The following is a 22,494-nucleotide window of genomic DNA, read 5'->3' as shown; positions in this document are numbered from 1 at the left end:
TCCCCTTTATAAAGACTTTAAGAAGTAATGCCAACTTCAATCATCACATTGTTCATTCTTGCCCTTCATACCAACATCATCATGTAAATAGTCTTCTAAATCAGATTTTCTTATCTGTGTATGATGGGAGGGGGTAGAGAGTAATAAGACAGATTTATCTTTGATTTTAATCCTTGCCTTGAAAAATAGTCTCTTGATACATTATTTTGACCTTCTGAGTATTGTATATTTTGATTTAATGGTCATTCCACCTCTTTTCCACAGTTCACTGAGGCTGTAAAGATGAGAAGATGTACAATGGCATACTCTGAAAATTATACATTGTTGAAAAGGTCAAAATAGTAGAGCCGAATGTTGCTATTTGTAATTTACAGAATATATGAGACATTCAAATTCAAATAACTCTTTCTCTTGACACACTGAGTAAGAAAACATAAAATGGTACAACATGAATCCATTTGGGAAATAGAAACTAGAAATAAAACATAGATAGAGCCCAATTCCTTTCTTGGTTTCTTAAGATGTGTTCAATTTTCTTATTTTTCACAAGCACAAAAAAACTTAAGAGTTACCTACAAAAAAAGTTACATTTCACTTAAATGTTAAGTTGTAAAATATTGAAAGAAAAAGTAAAAACTCAAAAATAGATTACACTTTGTTATGCAAAGAGGGAACAATAATGTAGTAAAAAACTCAGTGGCTGACTTGGAATAATGGCATGTAGGACACTATATACTATATACTACTTAGCTGTGTGACTATAAATATGGAATGTTTTTGTCTTTAGACTTGAGTTTTATCATGTGAAACAGTCTGTGATTGTGATTGGAGACTTGGAGACAAAGCTTTCTTAAGAGCTCCCTCGCTTGAATATTCTGTGATTTATAATACAAATCTCCTTTCACACTTTTCCATGATAGGAGATTGTTTTCAAAGATTGCCACTAATCATTATATGTAAGTAATTTCTCATTTTTAAAAGTGGAATCAATTTTGATTCCCCTTATATTTGTGTTGAAGTTGTGACTTGCTTTAACCAATAGAATGTGGTGGAAAGAAATACCCTTTCCAATCCCAGTCTTTAAGTGACCTGGCATCTACTGACTGTTTTAGAAGAGAACCTCTAAGTAAAAGAACCCAGAAAAGTAAATAACAATAAAATAAAATATCTAATGAAAATATTTAAGGAAAAATGAGGTACTTCTATTAGAAGTGAGTCGCAAAGCCCAAGAAATGTGAGTTTATGATAGATCCAGATCCACTAATCTCTCAGCTGAATGGAACTGCTTTATTGACAATAGTTGAAATCATGTACAGCAAAAGAATTGCCCAGCCTCACAAAAAATAGTAAATCATTATCTTTTGAGGTACTACATTTGGGAAAAGGAATACATATTATAGAGTGATAGGTAATTGAAACACCCCCTTTAGTAAATAACATCTTTATTTAAATAACTTGCCAATGAGCAGAAAGCCTTTCATTACACCTACACTCTTTCTCACCTACCCATATCTAATCCATTAACAAATACCCTAGACTACAAGTTTCTTGAAGACAAGAATCGTGTCTTTTTGCTCCCTATTGCATTTCTAGCTCCTAAACTATTTCTGATACATAGTATGGTTATTTTAAGGAATTGTTATCAAGCTTACCATACTTCAAATAGCCACTTGTCTCCATCTACATCAACACCTGCGGTCTGAGTCACCTTCATTTTTTGCCTAAAATACTGCAATATCAATATCCTTTTAACTAACATTCTTTAAAGTTGGGTGCAAGGGTATTCAGGAAACTTCTATGATACTTTTTTAATATTAAGTCCAAAACTACTTCAAAATGAAAAGTTAAAAACAAATGAGCATAAATTATATCATAAGACATCTTTGACTTGTATGTTTCTGACATTCTGCATGATCTGAGTTCTGTTTACCCCTCTGATGTCAATTTATGTCACCCTTATCTTCATCTCTGTTGATGTTCTAGCTACACTGGACTTAAATCAAAACCACTTCCAACCTTTCCCCTTCTGGAGGACATTAACATGTGCTACTCCCTCTACATGAAACACATCTCTCTCCTCATTTTCATATGGTACCTCCTTCTTATGCTTTAGGTTTCTGCTTTTGTACTTTCTGAAGACACACATCTCAACCCATCCAGAATCTCATAGATGTTTTCTCTTCTTTCCAGTTATAATACATACTTGTAATTTGTAATTTTACATTCATGTAAAATAGTAGGTTAACTTTCTTAACTTCTTTCTCCTCTGCTAAGATAGTAATCATTATGAGAGAAGTCATGTCATCCCCAGTGTTTAGAAGAATAATTTACACATCATTCACACTCAGTAACTCCTTGTGGAATGATTCAAATCCAATTAATCTTTGCTTATCTATTTTTATGAATTATTATTTAAAATGTATACAAATTAGAGTACCTTGACAAATGTCTTGTTTTTGGACAGGAAGGAACATCCTCAAGCAAAGAAGGGAAGGTGAGGGTTCATTTTGCAGCTCTACACAGAATAAAGATTAAACCATTGCATACCACCATAGCAGCACTAAAAACCTAAGGTTCATAATGGAAGAAAATGCTACACCTTTATTTACTGTCCCATAGTAATATTACATTTGTTTCATTCAATAATCTTTATAATCTATTATATGTGCTGTCATTTTTTTTACACTAGTCATACATGTTGTCTTCACTGCCATGTATTTGCTATTGGAAGAAGGATTTGGGGGCTTAAATAAGTAAGGAACTCTGAACTTGTATTTGCTCACTATACCACTTCTATGATTTGTATATATATATCCTTAAAATTTTGTTGGTCAGATTTTTCTCTCCTCAGTATTGTATTAAAATGAATGTCTTTTTTCACTTTTTTCTTCTCTATAAATACAAATTCTATAGACAAGTGAGGACCTCAGCATTTTCCAGGTGATGAGGAAATATTTCTGTCAAGGGAGATAGTTAAAATTAGTAAGCCATTATGGCCCCAAGAAAAAAAGTAAACAAAAAACACTTCAGAGGAAGTCCAATTATGAAAGGGTCTTCATTTAAATGTAAACATTTTCCCTCCTGGACTCGTGAGCTAAACTTATAGATTTGGCCCAAGACCTCAGCCTATTTTTATATAAGACTTCTCATTTTAGACCTGTAGGAGACCTGCTTATGTGTTTGTCTAACAGTGAAGTTTTCTAGAAATCAACAATGCTATGAAAACTCAAACTGTCATGCTTCAAGATGTACAAATTTTAGGAAAACAAACTTCTCATTTTGGTACTGAAACTTTTACTTTGTATCTAGACTGTCACTGTCATATGGATCTCAATGTAAATATGCATAGCTTTATAGATTGAACTATGTCTCTCAAAAAGCTTTGTACCTAACCTTAGAACCTAAAAATGTAACCTTATTTGGAAACAGGATTTGTGCGGAGTTAAAATGAGGTTATACTGAATTAAGGCGAACCCTATAATCCAATGGCTCCTCACCTTATAAGAAGAGGGAAATTTGGAAACAGAAAAAGACACACAGAGAGAACACCATGTGATGACAGAGCTAGAGATTAGAGTGAGGCATCTATGAGCCAAGGTACAACAAGTATTGCAACTGCCAGAAACTTGGAGAGAGACATGGAACAGATTCTCCCTTGGCGCCTCTGGAAGGAACCAACACTGCTGACACTGATTTGAGATTTCTATTATCTTGAACAGGGATGCAACAAATTTCTGTTGTTTGAAGCTACCCTCTAGGCAGTTTGTTAAATCAGCCCCAGGAAACTAGTACATATTGTATGGGAGGATACAGCATAGCAAAATTCAATATCCACCTAAATATAATGCATCTATATATGATACACAACTGTCTCCTTGGGGTAACTATTCAGAGAAATACTCTATTTAGGCCCAGTCATAATTGCTGTGTACTTTTCACTTTCCAATAAGGAAACTGGAAATTCTGGTGTACCAAGACTATAGAGAATTAATACATTTCAAACATTATATAATTAAGTAGCTGTTCACTGATTCAAGTAGTACAATTAATTAATTGGAAACTTTTTTCAAAAGCTCAATATTTGAAAATGCCATCATGATTCCCTATGGAGAAGTACAAATAGACTAAGGAATTAAAATGATTGCATTCAAAAATCCTGATCCTTTCATTATGGACTGCTAACCCTGGATTTAGGAGATGAACTCTGATTTATGGGCTTGAGAAGTAAATGATCCAGAAAGTTCCTGGAGAGGGAGTAGAATATGATGGAAAAGGTATGTTTTTCCATATATCTGTTTTAACTGTACTAATAATGTAATCTCATGTCTGCTATTATTTATGGTTTCTGTGCTTTGGCATAATTTAAATTGCTCATGATACATGCAGAATTCCCAGAAATATGTGCAGTTCTTAACCACAGCAGTTAATAAAAACAAAGCCATTAGCTACTAAAAAGGAAATCAAACATTTGAGGCTATTTCCATATCAATGATACAAATGGATCAAAAAGGCCTCAAATCAGATTTTGTTGTCACACAGACAAAAAAATATATGCTTAGGTAACTGAATTTGAATTTGAACTTTGAAAATAAACACAGATTTTGGTCAAAGTGGTTTGTGTAGCTTGATAGAACTAAAACTTGTCAAGAGTTTTAAGTTGAAAGTCAGCTATGGAAATCTAGGCACTACTAAGCCTACTTTTTCAAAGGCAAAAAATGAATAATGTATTTTTCACTGACCATGGAGAAAATGATTATGGGGATCATTTATGTACTGTGAAAAAGGTTTTGGATTTTATCTGACCACAGGTTAAAAATATTAGCCAACAGTGTGATGTGGCTGCTGAATAAGCTCGCACAATCTTAAGCTACATTTGTAATAGTAATGATAGCTTCTATGAGTGTATTGCTTTACATTGTAAAGAATGCTTACACACAGATGATCTCATTTTACATAGTAACCAGAATACAGGAAGTCAGTATTGTTCTCTGAATGACCTAAACACATCTGTTGTATGGTCTCATATTATAAGGAATATACTGACACCTTTCACTAGACTATATTCAGAAGAGGGTAGGCTTAATAGCATAAAGTTTCTATAAGAAATTATTGACATTTAATATAAAATCTACTTATTTGGGGGGATATTAGTAATTGAACTCAGAGGCACTCAGCCACTGAGCCTCATCACCAACCCAATTTTGTATTTTATTTAGAGACAGGGTCTCACTGAGTTGCTTAGCACCTCTCTTATTGCTGAGGCTGGCTTTGAACTCATGATCCTCCTGCCTCAGCCTCCAGAGCTGCTGGGATTACAGGTGCTTGCCAGTATGCCTGGCTGAAATCTACTTACAACAAATTTGTTAATACATAGCACAGTATGGTTACCTATATACCTATTGTTGTTTGTCATAACTTTTTCATATTGCATGACTGAAACTCTACATTTATCTATATTCATTGTACTCCTCATATTTACTTCCCCCAATCCCTTTAGACCACTATTTTACATTTTGCTTCTAAGAGTTTGATTACTTTAGATGACCTTATGCAGTATTTGTCATTTCGTGACTGTCTTATTTCACTAAGTGTTCACTAAATATAATCTCAAGGTTCATTCAGATCACAGGAGTTCCTTCATTTTCAAGGATAAAATATATTCTATTATATGCATATAACACATTTTATTTATCCATTCTTCTGACAATGAATGTTTAGGTTATTTCTATCTCTTGGCTATTTGAAGAGTGTTGCAGTGAACATGGGAATATAAATATCTCTTTAAGATTCTGATTTCAATTCATTTTGGTAAAGACATAAAAATGGGATTGTTGGATGATTTGTTTCTATTTGTTTGTGTGCCTGTAATTAAACCCAGGCCCTTGTACATGCTAGGCAAGCACTCCACCATTGAGCTATACCACTGGCCCCTATTTTTAAATTTTTCAAGACCTACTATACTGTTTCCTACAGAGATTGTGCCATTATACATTCTCACCAATGGTACACAAATTTTCCAATTTCTACATATTCTCACTATCCCTTCTTTATTTTTTCTCAGTCTGTTTTTTTTTTTATGAATAGCTATTCTAATGGGTGCAAGATGATATCTCACTGTGGTTTTGGCTTTTATTTCCCTCATCATTAGTGATTTTGATCATTTTTTGCTCTGCCTATCAACCATATATAATATATTCTTTGGGAATATCTATTCATGTCCACTTCCAGTATTTAATCAGGTTATATTTTGCTATTTTTTATTAATTTGTAGTAGCAATATCTATATTTTGGATATTAACCACTTATCAAATATAGAGTTAATATTTCCTCACATTTCATAGGGGTTTTTCACTTGATTATTTCCTTCACTTTCCAGACACTTTCCAGTTTGCTGTTGTCCCACTTGCTTATTTTTGCTTCAGTTTCCTGTACTGCTGCTGTCATAGCAAAAACAAAAACATTGCCAATACTAATGTCATTAAGCATTTCCCTTGTGTTTTCTTCTGGGAGTTTTATAGCTTCAGGTTTTATGTTTAAATCTTTAATCCATTTTGAGTTGATTTTGGGTATGGTATGAGATAAGGGTCTAAATCCATTTTTTTTTTTCATGTGGATATACACTTTTCCCAAGGCTGTTTGTTTTAGGATACTATTCTTTTCCCATTGTGTAGTCGTCACCATTTATTTATGATCATTTGACCAAACATTTGCAGCTTTATGTCTGGGCTCTTTTGTTCTATTCATCTATATGGTTCTCCTTATTCCAGTACTGTACTGTTTTAATTATTACAGATTTGTTATATGTTTTGAATACAGAAAGTGTGAGGCTTCCAGCTATGTTTTTCTTTCTCAAGGTGGTTTTGGTTACTTGGAAACCTCTGTGGTTTTGTTTCAATTTTAGGATCTTTTTTCTATTTGTGCAAAAAAATGCAAATGGAATTTGAATAGCTATTGTACTGAATCAGTAGATTACTTTGAGTTGTATGAACATTTTAACAATATTTAATCTTCCACCTGAAGAATGGGGACTGTCTTTTCATTACTTGTACCTTCTATAATTTATTTCAGCAATGTTTTTAATTTTCAGTGCACAAGTCTTCTACATACTATGTTAAATATATTCCTAAGTATTTTATTCTTTTAGTGCTATAAATGGGATTTTTAAAATTTCCTTTGCATTTTGTTCATTCTGAATCTATGGAAATGGAAATATTATTTCTAAAAAATGTTTTAGAACTTTTATTTGTTTATTTTTATGTGGTGCTAAAGATTGAACCCAGTGCCTCACATGTGCTAGGCAAGCACTCTGCCACTGAGCCCCAGCCCCAACCCTGAAAATATTCTTTGTATGTTGATTTTGATTAATGCAACATTGGTTAACTTTCTTATTTTAACAGTTCTTTTTAGTTTTCTTCCTACCTAAATGATCAAGTCATATGTACATAGATACTTGCACTTCTTTCTTTCTGATTTGAAATTTTTTTTCTTGCCTAATTGCTCTGTTTCCTTCACTGAAATAAAGACCATAGAATGGAGTTATAACACTGAGAAAAGTAGATTAAATACAATGATGACTACTAGAATTATTTATGGGAAATTTTTAATGGAAATCAAATAGAATGTTGAAGAGACAAGAGCCTAATGAAACAATATAACCATGGACTTGCCTTTTATAAATGAGAAGTTCATTCTTATTCAGCTATTTCTACACATTATTACATGAAGGCAGGGTTTCCCTCTGATCTTCAAATTTTAACCCACTCCCACTGCTATTGGCTCATTATTTATTGTTGTTTACCTCCTCTCTTACTTAAACTTCTTTGTATGTCCTAAGAATGTAAAAACTAAAATCTCAGGCTCAATGTTAGGAATAAATAATTAAATGTATGCATACAGAAGCAACCTGCAATATATAATAGCTACTTGTTTGATACACAAAATATTCATTCATGAGAAGAGCTGTTATTAGGTTAATAAAGTGTTTGGATATGAGATGTTCCCCCCAAAGCTCATGTGGCAATGCACAAATATTCAGATATTAATGATTAGAATATGAGAGCTATAACCTCAGCAGTGGAATAATTCATTTAATGGATTAATAATTTGAATGTATTTGTAGGTAGTGACTCCAGGCAGGTAGGGCATGGCTGGAAAAAGTAGGTAACTAAGGGTAAGCCCCTAGGGATTATATTATGCTGGCTCCTTGCACTCAAGCTCTCTGCTTCCTGGCTTCCATGAGCTTAAAAGCTTTTCTCCATCACACAATTTTACCATGATTTTTCTGCCTCATTTGTGTCCAGTGTAATGACTTAGCCAACCCATGGACTGAACCATGAGCCCCAAATACTCTTTTCCTCTTCTAAATTGCTTTTGTCAAGTATTTTGGTCACAGCAGTAAAAAAACTGACATATGTAAGCTAACTACCTGGCTGAGAATGAAAATAGAAACACAGAAGTAGGTAAATTATTCCTGTAACACATTCATACGTATATAATATCAGTCATGGTAATTTTTGAGCTGACTAATAATGGTTGTGCTAAGAATCATGTATTTAGTTGATTCCTCATGAATATGTTCAGTTAAACTGCCTGCTACAAGTGTCAATGGCTAAAGGAATCTTTCTATCATGCTAATTTACAGAATTCTTTAAGAAATTAATTAAATAGTACCTAAAATGCTTTGAGTTCCTTTGAGAATTATATTGCATAAATAAGAGGTGTTATTATTAAAGTTGACCCTTTCCTTTCCTCAATTCATTTATATAGAGTTGGTATATATTTCTTTAATTACAAAGCACTCTCATATTCCCATCATTGAGCTAAGGAGGTTTTCAAACTGGGCCTTGACAAAAATTCCTTCTCTTCTATTACATCACACATTCGCATTCCTTTTATTCCTTTGCTAACTCATCATCACAATCAGCCTTGACACACACCATGGTTATCATCTCAACGAGTTAAAATCTTAAGCTTAGCTATGAATGAAACATTATCATTATAGCAATAGGTATATTCTCAACACATCTGCAACTAGAAAACTAAACAATCTGTTACAGGCCCTCAGTGGGTCAGAATTCTCAGAAAAGAAATGTCTTAATCATATGCAAAATTTAAATATGCATATGACTTACTCCTGGACTGGTACTATATTTGTAAACTAAACCTAAACATATTTGTGTTTTTGATGTATACACTACTAATTCAAGTTTTGAAATTCAGATACTGGCAAAGTTAAACTGTTTCTATCAAAACTGTTGTCAAGACAAGTTTACCCTTCACTCCTTTTGATCATATTCCTGTTCTCACCCAATAGGTCTTCAACTGCTCTTAAGTGTCAGGTGTGTTCCCCTTTTGCATTACCCTAAGCTCTGCTTTTGTCAAACTTTTCTTTTCAGCAGTTATGCCCACAGTGACAATACCTTTATCTTGTGAGACTCAAGTGCCCATTGTTACAGGTTGAGCACCACCCTCTTTGATCTTTCAGTACCCACTTGTTAGCTGGTTTCTAATGACTTTTCAGCATTTTATTTTTCTACATTGCTGGAAACTGAATATTGGTATTTCTGCTGAGCTGACCAATTTCCTTATGTTCTTATTCAGGTAACCTAGAGGCTTCCAGACTTCAGTTTGCTATATTAACTATAAACTACAGGCTTTAGCTTCATGATTAGAGTTTTTTCCTCCAAATCACTTGACAGGCCTTTATTACATGTTGACTTTGAACTATGACTATCTACTATAGCAATGAAAGATACCAAGGGTAAGTATTGGAAGTAAGGGGGAAGATTATGGTGTTTTCTAAATCACAGCAATTTGTACCTACAAATAGGACCAGATGTTTATATAGCATTTCTGATATATTTAAGTAGTATATGGTAAGAACTACTTCTAAATGAACAAAATATTTTCCAAAGGTTAAGCCATGTCTATACAAATAAAGGACAGAGGACAATTAAGGAAGTTATTTGAGTGATTCAAAGCTACTCTTCTACATCAGTTGTGAGGACGCTTAAAAATGGTTTCATATATGAATGAAGGTGATATTTCCTCCATTTCTAACAAGCTTAGCTAAAACATAAAATAATTTTATTTTTTATAAAATTTTACAAATACTTGAGTTGGGAGGAGAATACCTAGATATTTCTGTTTTCCCATAGTTCATGTTGTATGTTTATACATATTCAAAATTTGTATCTTTTGTCCTTTCCAGATTTTAAAAGGTATCCACTAACTATTGAATTAGATGGTTTAAATGATAGAACTGTTGAAAAGTACTACAAAGCAGTAAAGAGTCAAGATGCTTCTGAGGAATAGCACCTGCATTCAGTTGACACATACATTTAATGAATTTCAACAGCAGAAAGTTCTTACTGTTTAAGTTATTTTTAATCTATAGTTCTATCCTTCCTATTATTGAATGATATACATGAATTTCTTGATCTCTGTTCAGATACTAGATTACATGTAGCTTTCTGACTATTTAAATGTATGTCCCTCTAGAATACTTTTCTATACTATCTTATAATGATAACCAATTTTCAGACATGGCTATAGCTATCAAATTATTTTACCATTTGAGAAGGAGTTGGGGCCTAACTTGCAAAGATTAAAATGTCAAAATAATACTATCTTAATAATTTTTATTTTCTTACTAAAGCAGTTCAAACTAGATAGCCTTTTAACTTGCCATATCTGATCATTCTTACCCTCTGTCCAAAAATCTATTTTAAAAAAAGAAGTAGCAGGAGGGCTAGGGTTGTGGCTCAGCAGTAATACACTTGCCTGGCATGTGTGAGGCACTGGGATTGATTATCATGCACCACATATAAATAAATAAAATAAAGGTCTATCAACAACTAAAAAAAACCTTTAAAAAAAGTACCATGGGTAAGCCATCAGTATAAGAGAAGTGAATAAACAATGCTACTAATATTAATGGGCATGATGGTTAAGTGTGGCTATATACATATCTCCAACGAAGAAACAAACCCATATTAACATATACTGGGATGATTGTTATTTTTTAAAAAGTGAATGATAAAAAGTGTTATCAGAAATGTGGAAAAAAATTTTAACTTTTCTATATTGGTTCTAATGTAAAATTGTGCAATCACTTAGGAACATTGTCTGGCAGTTCCTATGAAGATTAAACATAGAATGACTATATGACCAGAAATTCTACTCCCAGGTATATATCCAAGAGAAATTAAAACATTTGTCCACACACACACAAAAAAAAATTGTATGAGAACATTTATAGCAGCCTTCATCATAATAGCCAAAAAGTACAATAAACTGAAATGTCTATCAACTGATGAATAAACAGAATATAGTATTTCCATATGATAGAGTAGTATTTGGAAATAAAAAGGAATTCAGATTTTATACATACTACAACATGATTAAATATGAAGATATTAAGAACAATATGATGGGAACAATATGTTAAGTGTCAGAAGCCACTCACAAAAAATAACATGTTGTAGATTTTTTTATGTTAAATGTATAGAATAGGCAAATATATAGTGACATAAAGCTCATTGGGTTGCCTGGAGAAAAGGATGAATGACAAAGACTGAGGATGGGGAAATGAGAGTGCTTCTTATCAGGATGATAAAAATGTTTTGATTGTGATATTTGCACAACTCTCTAAATATATTAAATAATTTAAATGTATACTTTAAATGGGTTAATTGAATGATTTATAATCATTCCCCAGTAAATCTGTTAAAATATGAATAGTTGTGCCTATCTCATAGAATTACTGGGAAAATTAATGTGATTATTCATATAAACTACTTAATATATAATACCTAGTACAGTACACAATCAATAGCTCTACTGTTAATAATAACTTTATTTTATTACTATTGATAGTGCTACTACTATAAATACTGTTACTACTAATTCTTAATTGTATTAGTAGAACTATTATTAAATAAATATTATTATAGTGGCAATAACAACTATTCTTAGTAGATTTTTTAAATTAATAATAAGTATTACTATTACTTATTAATGTTATTATTAATGGCAGAATTATAAAATTGTAATAATTATTATTGTTAATTATTTAACTGCCCATATTAGACTGAATTTTTTTCTAGGAAAGATTTTATTCTAGGAGCTTTTTGTATAGATAATGTGATCTACCTAGTATAATATAATAAAAATAACATAAACTTTGGAGTCAGACAGATCTGATTGAAAGCTCATCTCTGTCACTTACTAAAATATGTAGCCTCCATTCTGGGAGAAAATCTTCACCCCCCACACATCAAACACAGCACCAAAATTCAGAGTATATAAAGAACTCAAAAAGCCAAACACCAAAAAAACAAATATTCCAATCAACAAATGTAGGCTCTCTATTCACCTCACAGGTTGTTTCTTTTTCTGAGAAGAAACTTTTTTGTTTGAGTTCATCCCATTTATTGATTTTTGATTTTGATTCTTGCGCTATGGGAGTCTTCTTGGGGAAGTTGGGGCCTGGTCCAATATGATGAAGATTGTGGCCTGCTTTCTCTTCTGTTGGACACAGGGTCTCTGATTTAATTCCTGGGTTCTTGGTCCACTTTGAATTGAGTTTTGTGCATGATGAGAGGTGAGGGTTTAATTTCAATTTGTTGCATATGGAGTTGGAGAATATAATGCTAAATAAAGTTAGCCAATCCCCCCAAAAAACAAATGCCGAATGTTTTCTGTGATATAAAGAAGACTGATTCATAGTGGGTTAGGGAGTGGGAGCATGGGAGGAATAGACAAACTCTACATAGAGCAGAGGGGTGGGAGGGGAAGGGAGGGGGCAGGGGGTTAGCAATGATGGTGGAATGTGATGTACATCATTATCCAAAGTACATTCATAAAGACACAAATAGGTGTGAATATACTTTATATACAACCAGAGATATGAAAAATTGTGCTCTATATGTGTAATATTAATTGTAATACATTCCATTTGTCATTTATTTTAAAAAAAAGAAAAAAGAAAAAAAAATAACAAAAAAAAATAGGTAGCCTCAAGTAATCTATTTCATGTTTCTGAGGCTAAGACTCCTTATCTGCAAATTGTCCAATAATATGTACTACTAATTTGGGATCTTATGAGGAAAAAATAAGATGGTACATGTGCAAATGTTCACTGAAGTATATAGTACATAGTACTTCCTTAGCATATATACATAGTACCTAGTACACACGTATAAAATTATGATCATAGCAATAAATATTATAAAGTACCATCAAACTTTTATTAAGATCTCAACAGGACACAAGGCTAAGCAGTTCATTCAAAGATAAATAAATACAAAAAGATTAATAAATACATAGAAGACTGGTTAACAATTATTTTATTTAAGAGAAGATCATAAATCAACTTGTTACATTATAATAAAATATTTAGTAAACCTATTACTTTTCTTCATTCTTAAAACTCCAAGAAAAGTACTATGAAGTAAGGAAATTTAGATAAAGTAAGAAAACCAGTTTTAGTCTCAGTCATTAATACTATAGCCAACTCAGGATAAATTCTTGGACCATATTTTCCAAAGTTCTAAATAATACATGTGTGGTACACTCTGGGAAATATAATGACTTTCAGTTTGAAGTAGTCCATGTTAAACTTATGTGTTACCCTGAATGAATAGTTCTTTGGGAAATAATTCACTAACCCTAGAATGTCTACGAGGGAGAAGAAATGCTGCCATAAACCAGCTCTAGTTCTATGTGCCAAGAAATATGAATGAGCTCATGATGCCCTCTTTCTTCCTCTCCAAACTCTCTAAAATCTTGTTATTCAAGAATACATGAGAGTATCCAAGGAATTTTTGAAAGTAAGAGGATATGAATAGTGTATAATTTTTTTTTAAAAAAATCCCTTGTTAACAGCATAACCCACACAATGCATATAACAAGTCATGACTCCAGATAATGAAGTGATCACACATTGCTTTTTATCAACAATAATTCTGGTTTGACATTTTAGCTCAATTAGTTTATGACCTACTTAGGAGTGTTTGTTCTATATCAACTTTAGAAGGATTTGACTAATTTTGCTGAACCAAAGTGACTCAAGGGTATTATAAGTTTCCATTTTAGGATTTGACATATTGAAGCAAATGATGAAGAAATTGTGATTTCAAAAATTCTGTCTTTGACAATTCTTAATTACTTTCAAATAAATTTAGTATTTGGGTTGAGGTTACCTAGCTATGTCACTGTATTTAGTAAAAGCCTGAGAACATGGCACCTTTAATATATGAGGTCCTGCCTCATGGGAAAATCATTCTCCTTTTCCCATCTCTGTTTTGGCAGTTATCATATTGCATTTCAGTTCTGCTTACATACCTGTGTTTCCTATCAGACTGAAAATCCCTTAAGGTTAAGAATCTCAGTTAATTCCCATCTACAGCTTCAGGATCTCACAAAGTACTTGGCACCCAATAAACTCAATGAAGGGCTGGGGTTGTGGCTCAGTGGTAGAACACTTGCCTAGCATATGTGAGGCACTGGGTTCGATTCTCAGCACTACATATAAATAAAGATCTATTAACAACTAAAAAATATATTCAAAAAAGAACTCAATAGATGTTTTTAGGTAAGTAAAGTTTTTAAAAAGACATAGATTTTGTTGAAGAGCTAATTTCTTAATTTGGGGTTCAATTAGTATTTTGCCTTCTAGTATTGACCATTAGATTAAATGTTATATTCTGCTTTATTCTCTTATAGAGTTTTTTCAGAAGTTTCTTTGGAGATATAATATAATTTTTAGTAGAAACTTACAAGCTGGGGAAATTTATATCTGATGAAGATTAACAATCCTTATACACTTAGAGACAGTTTAAGCCAGTACTACAAAACTCAGTTATGAAATATGTATTTGAATAGCCTGTGAAAATAAAATAAATTCTAAAATTAGAATAGAAATGAAAGAATGAAAGAGAACCTTTTATACTAGATCAAATTCACCCAAAGGTGAACTATTGGCTTTTTGAAACATTTAAGGCAATGAATGCAATTATCTTTGACAGTTCTACTGGTCTTACTTTTTCTGATATGACTTAACTCCCCCCAGCCACACACACAAGACTTCCTTTTGACTTAGAAGGAGAAAGTAAGTAGGATTTGTAGGATTTGTATTAATTTTCTACACAATAGTGTCTGGATTATTTTAAGTCTTAAGAAAACTTCCATGAAGAAAATGATCATTGTTTGTGAGAACAGGGCACATTTTTAGATTCACCTTAATTAAAATTAGACAGTTGATCTCAATTCTTTAAATCCATGTTTGCTCATACACTTTTCAAAGCTTCTAGAAGTGTGTTAAAGTTTTTAAAAACTGCATTTTGGGCCATAACAAAAACTAATATATAAAGAGGAATCTACCTAGCATCAATACATTCAAATAGGGCACCTGTCCCTATGATGTTTTAAGAGTTTATTATTAAATGTGTAATATAAATTAATATATTGCAATAATGTTTTCTTAGAAAATATTAAAATATATTCCTTCTCAACTGCTGAGAACAAAATTAAAACTAGTATGTTAAAGTGGTTTTTTTTCCACAAATTTGAACCTCCAGCGAGAGATAATAAATGGAAGATAACAGGACAAAATTGGATTTGTGTGTGTTGTACATTGTTTTTTTCTCTTTATATTTCATAAATTACCATAGGCAGCTTTAGCTGCACAGGCTTGCTGTGTGACAACAACGGTTTTTAGACTATTTTGTTATGAATGTGTTTATCATCACAAAATATATGGTTATTTAGTTAACATTAATCTTGTTTCAGCAATACAATGTGAACACAATTTAGTAACAACCAAACTGTCATCACTAAGTCAGCAAAAATGTATGTAAATTTCTAAAACTTGCAGATGACTAATGGATTACACTATAGGAGAAAGAAAGTTGAGATGTTTATTTTCCTCTAGAGACATAACAAAAAATGTGAACTGATGCCAACTCCATGTACTAGACAATATGAATTTATACTGAAAATTTTCGTTCACCACATTTTCTTTAGAAATATCCACAACTGAGAGCAGTATAACCCTCACACATCTAAACCATTGTTGGAGACTCTGTTTTATAAAACTACCTTGAACCTAGTATTCAGATATTTTCTGCAGTATTTCTCATTTTGTATGAATTGGCTGCATAGAATTCTTATCCATGGGAGAAAATGGAATCAAGAATGCTCTAGAGAATCTAATTTATGTTTACTTTTGTTATATACTATTGCCTAACAAAGTATCTCTAATTTATTTGCCACTGGCATTCACTTTATTTTAACTCATAATTTTTGGGTCAAGTATTTGAGAACAGTTCATTTCAGTAGTTTGCCTCTAATCTATGTGACACAAGCCAGGTTAGCTAGGACTGGGGGGATCTACATCTAAAAAACTTCTTTATTCATATTTCTTGTACTTTGAAAGTGCTCCTTGGTCTTTCTCTTTCCACATGGTGTCTTATCCTCTAGAGTCTCTTCCTGCAGCTTGGGCTATAAGTAGCATTATAGTTTCAGAGCAAACCATGAAACTGGGATAGAAGTTGCTAGTTTCTCTCAATGTGGTCTCCAAAATCTCAGAACATCAATTATGCCATACTTTATTGGTAAAACGTATTTCCAAAGCCAACCCAGAATAAAATGTGAGGGGGAGATTAAGTCCACATTTAGATGATGTGAGTAGCAAAAAGATCTAGGGCCAACTTTAATATGCCACATTGTTATTTCAATTATTAAGTGCTAGGATTTGGGAAACCAAAATTTGATAGTATGCTTAATAACAATTTGAATTGGACTACTGTACTTTTTGGGAAGTTCTAATTTTAGTTATAGTTTGAGGATATCTGAAACTAAATGTTGCTTGACAAACTTTAGATGCAGAAGGAAAACAACTTCTAGAAGTTTTTATTACCTTATGGAATTCTGAAAGTTCCCCAGATATAGATAGAGATGTCCAATAGCCCCAGTTATCTTTCTCTATTTCTTTTTTATATCTAAAGTTTTATAAACTCTCATCATTCTGTCTGCAGATCTCCCACTGAGGCTGAGGATCTCTCTGACATTTATAGCACTCTTAATGTCACCTGACAATTGAGGTATATGAGCACCTCACAAAATGATTCCCCACTGTGAATATATAGTGTTAATAAATTTGCAGAAAAGTTAAACTCACTTATAATTAACTAGTCATATGCTCATTGAAACCACAAAGATCTTGAATGAAAACATGAGAAGTTTTCTATCTTTCTGTCAATAAAGTTATCTCTAAATTATATACCAACTAAAAACTGAAAAGTTTAGCCTTACATTTAATGTAGTGTGGCAGTCAATTATCTTAGTGATTTTAAAGGATGGTACTGTCAATAGGGTATTTTGGCATATATGCCTATGTTGGAATGCTTGTTCATATAAAGCTTTATAAAATACACACCATAATAGGTGCCCTGAATAGCATATACAGGTGTTGCACCAAGTGAATTGAATGAAACGTATCCATTAGAAAGGTCCCTCTCACTACTGTGTAGCAGTACTTGTCAAATTTTTCTGTTGAAATGTGAATAATGGTAGAACAGAATGGAAAGATATCTCCACTGAGGCCACGAACATGAAATGTACTGATATTTTTAAAGTGAATTTTGTTTTCATTCCTTAATATATAAATTTTCAAATAAAAACAACTTCTCCACTAGAATCTCCATGTAAACTGATGATACAAGATCATTAAATAGCTTTATGTAATCCCTAACAAACTATAGAGTACCATAGAGATATTTTTATCCCAGTTTGAAATGGAAAAGTGTGCTGAGGGCCATTGCCAAGTAGGAATGACGCATCGAAATTTCCTTGCCAGCATACCCCATGTTAAATGGACTTGCCTTGGAAATTCGCTGTGACATTGCATGTGTGTTTGAGAAAGGTGACCCTGCTCAAGGACGAGGGTGGATCCAGGTTTAGGGTGTATCCTGCAGGTTTTAGGAAGTATCCCGGTTTAGGATAATTTGGGTTTAGGGCGTTCCAGGTTTAGGACAATCTGGATTTAAGGCAGTTCCAGGTTTAAGGTTATTGCTGCTGGGAATAGAGTGTATCCTGCTGCCTGAGTTCCCGCTGAGTTCTTGTGGAAGGGAGAAAGTATTTGGGATGTGAATTGTGCGGCAGAACTTGGATTTCCCCAGAACGTGTGTGTAGAGGCCAGTGTGAGTTTAGGAATAAAGAATTGCTGTTTGAATCTACAAAGCTGTGAGTGGCTCGTGATTTTGTGCCCAGCCAAGACTGCAGCAAAAGTGTAAGTAAAAATTATTGGAGGGTAAGGATATAAGCATATCTGAATCTGAATCTAACAAAATATAATTCCTCCAAAATAAGAAGGGGAATGTGGAAAGAGCCATAGTCAATACTTCAACTTTATTTACAAAACAGTCACCACTTCCACAAGTTATATTTGACAACATGTTTACTATTTTGTCCTCTTTTAGTTTTAACCTATTTAACTTTGGTCCTCCTCAAATTGATAGTCTATATTTAGAAAGTACTGTGCTACATTTCATTTTAGAACAGTGAGCAAACACTTTGGAATGTAATTTTCTCTCTCCTGTTTCCAAGATAGATATAAAATTGTATTGAAAAGATCAAAAGTTGAGCCTAAAACTTCCAAAGTGAATGAAATATTATAGTCAATTCACCCTACTTGACTATATATATATAATTGGTGGTTACCACTATGATCACAATTTTTTAAAAATCATGTACCCAATGTATGTCTAATATACTTTTCACCTGTACACTCAATTTTTTTTGTGATTCTTTTGTTTGGAATTGAAGAAATTGAGGATTGTGGGGTGAAATCCACAATAGATGAAAGCTCACAAATGTTAAAGAACAGAGTTTAGATTAAAGGCCACAGCTTAAAAGAGATCCTAGCAGGCTTCTGAGTAACAAGCTTATAGTACTCAAACTCACAAGGACTAGTGGCAGCACACTCAAAATTGGCTCAAATTCTCATGTCCTTATTCAAGTTTGTAAAAAGACAGTAGCATTCATATATTAACTAGTTACTTTTTCCCTCAACATCATATGAATCAAAAATATTCAGGATCCTAATCTAATTTTTTTTAAATAGCATTGGATTGTGTCATTGGAAATAATATTATCAAATCATTTTAAAGGCAGTACTGAAGGGCTGTGTTTTATATTAAGACGTGCTTGGCCTCCAAGAGTTAATTCTCTCCAAATAAAATTTTTTGGCTGACATGTATGAAAAATTTTCTCCACCAATCACCACTGGAAGACAGCATGAATCTATCAATCACAGAGTTAAAAAGCTCTGTCGTATAGCACATTTAATACCCAGCGTAACAAATTAGTATTACCATTCCTTGATGCAATACAAACTCATTTCCTTAAACTGCTAACTCCAGGGTTATAAATGAACAGAAAGCAAATTGATTTGCATGTAATAACAGTGGCAATAAACCTTTCCTGGTTCATGCAATTTTCCCCATCTGTTAATAGAGAGCAAGTTTAGGATCTATTATTCCCAGAAGGAGACTTACCCAGCTGGACATCTATAACACTTGGCTGATTCTCCATGGGGAACAATGGCTTGGGAGGCTTGTCTGTGAGTAAAGCTAGAAGAGAAAATGAAAGAAAATAATGGAAAAATTGAGATAAATTATAGAATAGGAAAGATTCTATAATTGTATGATATTTAATGTTTGTAGACTTGATGGTGTGTAAACATTTATTAGTGTTCTTATTTGGGTTGCTACTCTATCCATACAATATCCATTTCCCAGCACATTTAAAACACTGATGATTCACTTTAAAAAGGCTATTTTAACATCTAAATCTTCCAACAAGATAAAAATGGACTATTTTGCTGTTTTTAAAAGCTTGTGTAAAAAATACAGATTTAAATAATATAATCAGAGAAACATTAAATCCTTATATCTGCTTTGTAGCACTAACTATTCTCAATGAAATATAACCCTAGTAGACATTTCTGGGGGCATGAAACTTTTAAGACTCTAAATCATCTCCTGTTCTCCACCTCAACTTCCAGAATATAATAAAGCACTGGTACCTTCATTAGTAATTGATGAAACATACTAATTTGTGTACCAAGTCCTGTGATAGGTGTTAAGGGAGAGAAGGTAAAGTCTTTTTTAGGGCCTTCAATTTATAACATAATAGCACATGAAAATAAAGACATAATTGAAAACAGAATATAATCTTATGGAAGATGCAGCATTTGAAGTATAAGAATATATGTTTGTGTGTGTGTGTGTGTGTGTACACACACATGCACGTGTGTATAGCAAAGCAATACAGAGAAGTCAATATTGGTTATTATGATGATTGGGAACATTTTATAAAGGAAATTGGATCTCCCTATGAGCCTTAAGGGATGGAGAAGATCTGGAAAAGCAGAGAGTAAGGTAAAAGAAATTCAGGAAAGTTTAACATAAACCAAGGGACAAAGGTAGAATTTAGCAAGCATAATATGCTTAGAGGAGAATGGTCTGGTGGAAAGGGGTTGGATGGGATAGGTTTGGGTGGAGAATTAGTTGCTCCTAATATATGCATCAAGAATTGGAAATAAAATTTCATAGATAGGATGAGGCTCAGTTCTGGAGGACCACAGGAAATAGGCACAGGAATTTGGACCTGATGTGGCAGGCTACAGTATCATTTCAGATTCTTTGGACAAAAGAATGACTAATATGAAGTGTTATCTAATGATGATTGGCTTGAAATATGGGATGGCTAGAGAACAAAAGTAGCTAAGAGTATACAGTTAAAATGTTTTGAGGGCTGGGGTTGTGGCTCAGTGGTAGAGTGCTCATCTAGCACATGTGAGGCCCTGGGTTCGATCCTCAGAACCACATAAAAATAAATAAAATAAAGGTATTGTGTTCAACTACTTCTAAAAAATAAATTTAAAAAAATGTTTTGGTTATGAAAGAGCTAGGAGTCAGAGCATGGTAAAGTCTGGGAAAATGAAAAAAGGAAAGATCAAATCAGAGTGATACCTGGAAGAAAGAAATGAGAGGAACTGGCATACAATGTCATATGTATTTATATAAAACTATTATTAATAGCCTGAATTCCTTTTAATTGTTCTTATATTTATGCCTTGCTTCAACTATCCAACTGAACTCTTACCTAATAAAACAAAATGTTTTATCCTGCTTTATAATTCACAGGCAGCTTAGTGTATGATTGGTCTATAAAAGATAATCATTATACCATCATTAGTTGACTGGCTTAGGAATCCCCTGTGAACATAAGAGAAGTTTTTCTTATATTTGTGAGGATGTTTAGAAGAGACAGAGAAAAATGAGAGTTGATCACAGAAGGGTAAGTTTAAGAAACATATAAATCTGGAGAGATTTCCAAAAATAGCTTATAACAAACAAATGCACCAGGAATATTTTGAATGGTATTTACATAATAACACCTTTTTCTTCCTATAATCTAAATTATTTGAGGGGATGTGGCTCAAGCGGTAATGTGCTCGCCTGGCATGTGTGGGGCACTAGGTTCCAGCCTCCGCACCATATAAAATAAAACTGAAAAATAAATATTTAAAAATTCTCTCTCTCTCTCTCTCTCTCTCTCTCTCTCTCTCTCTCTCTCTCTCTCCCCTCTCTCTCCTCTCTTTAAAAAAATAAAAAATAAATAAATTACTTGAACTAAGCTGATTTGAGCATAATTTAGACAGATCTATAAGCAAAATACTAGGTTTTGTTATATATGAAATAATCTTAATAATATGACCTTTAAATATTATTTGAAATATAAGGAATAAGAAAAATTTAAATATTTGAATTAAAAATCCATTCACATCAGATGTTCAAATTTTTTGCTATTGTTTGTTAATGTTGGTAATAAAAAATATTTGAAACAACTTATATATCCATCAGTAGGAGAATGGTTATATAAAACTGTTGTAATTTCATATACTGATATATTAAGATACAGCTTTTTAAAAGAGTTAGGTACATCTGTACATCTGTCATGAAAATATCTATAAGATATACTGTTTAATAAAAAGCAAGATTCCAAATAGCTGGCATATATAAGCTTATTTGTGTAAGCATGGGAGTTTCCTGGAGAAAAAACATGTGTAATTGATAATAGTGTTTTCCTCTGGGGATAACTGGTGGTTGAGGAATGGTGGGAAGAGAAAGACAGTGTGGGCAGATAGCAGGAAGATAAAATCTTCACTATATACATTTTGAACAGTATACAGTGCTATATTTAAAATATGATTAAAATTAAATAAAATATAGCCATTTTATCTTTTATTTATAAAAATGTAATTTTGGTTTCTTTATGGAATTATCGTCAGCTTGCCTTACACATCCAAATTATAGACATTTACCCTACTGTAAACTGTTCTTCATATTTTTAAGTATGTCTTGCTACCAAATGAACTAACTGGAATGTGAATAAGTGGAAAGTAACTATAAGTAATATTTGTTG

At 32.7% G+C, this 22,494-nt stretch overlaps 1 protein-coding gene across 1 annotated transcript in view; it reads right to left on the bottom strand.

The window, feature by feature from the left end:
* IL1RAPL2 (interleukin 1 receptor accessory protein like 2) overlaps nucleotides 1–22,494 on the bottom strand; it is a gene marked incomplete at both ends in the record, with an annotated part of 1,059,270 nt that overhangs the window by 257,195 nt on the left and 779,581 nt on the right. Inside the window, one exon of the mRNA XM_081278297.1 lies at nucleotides 19,560–19,634. Within this exon, the coding sequence (XP_081134423.1) occupies nucleotides 19,560–19,634 (75 nt within the window). The remainder of the gene's footprint in view (nucleotides 1–19,559; nucleotides 19,635–22,494) is intronic.

This window comes from Spermophilus citellus (genome assembly GCF_964194105.1).
Source record: "Spermophilus citellus genome assembly, chromosome: X".
Classification (NCBI taxonomy): domain Eukaryota; kingdom Metazoa; phylum Chordata; class Mammalia; order Rodentia; family Sciuridae; genus Spermophilus; species Spermophilus citellus.
The sequence above is the reverse complement of the archived record's forward strand: the minus strand, read 5'-3'. Positions and strand labels throughout refer to the sequence as shown.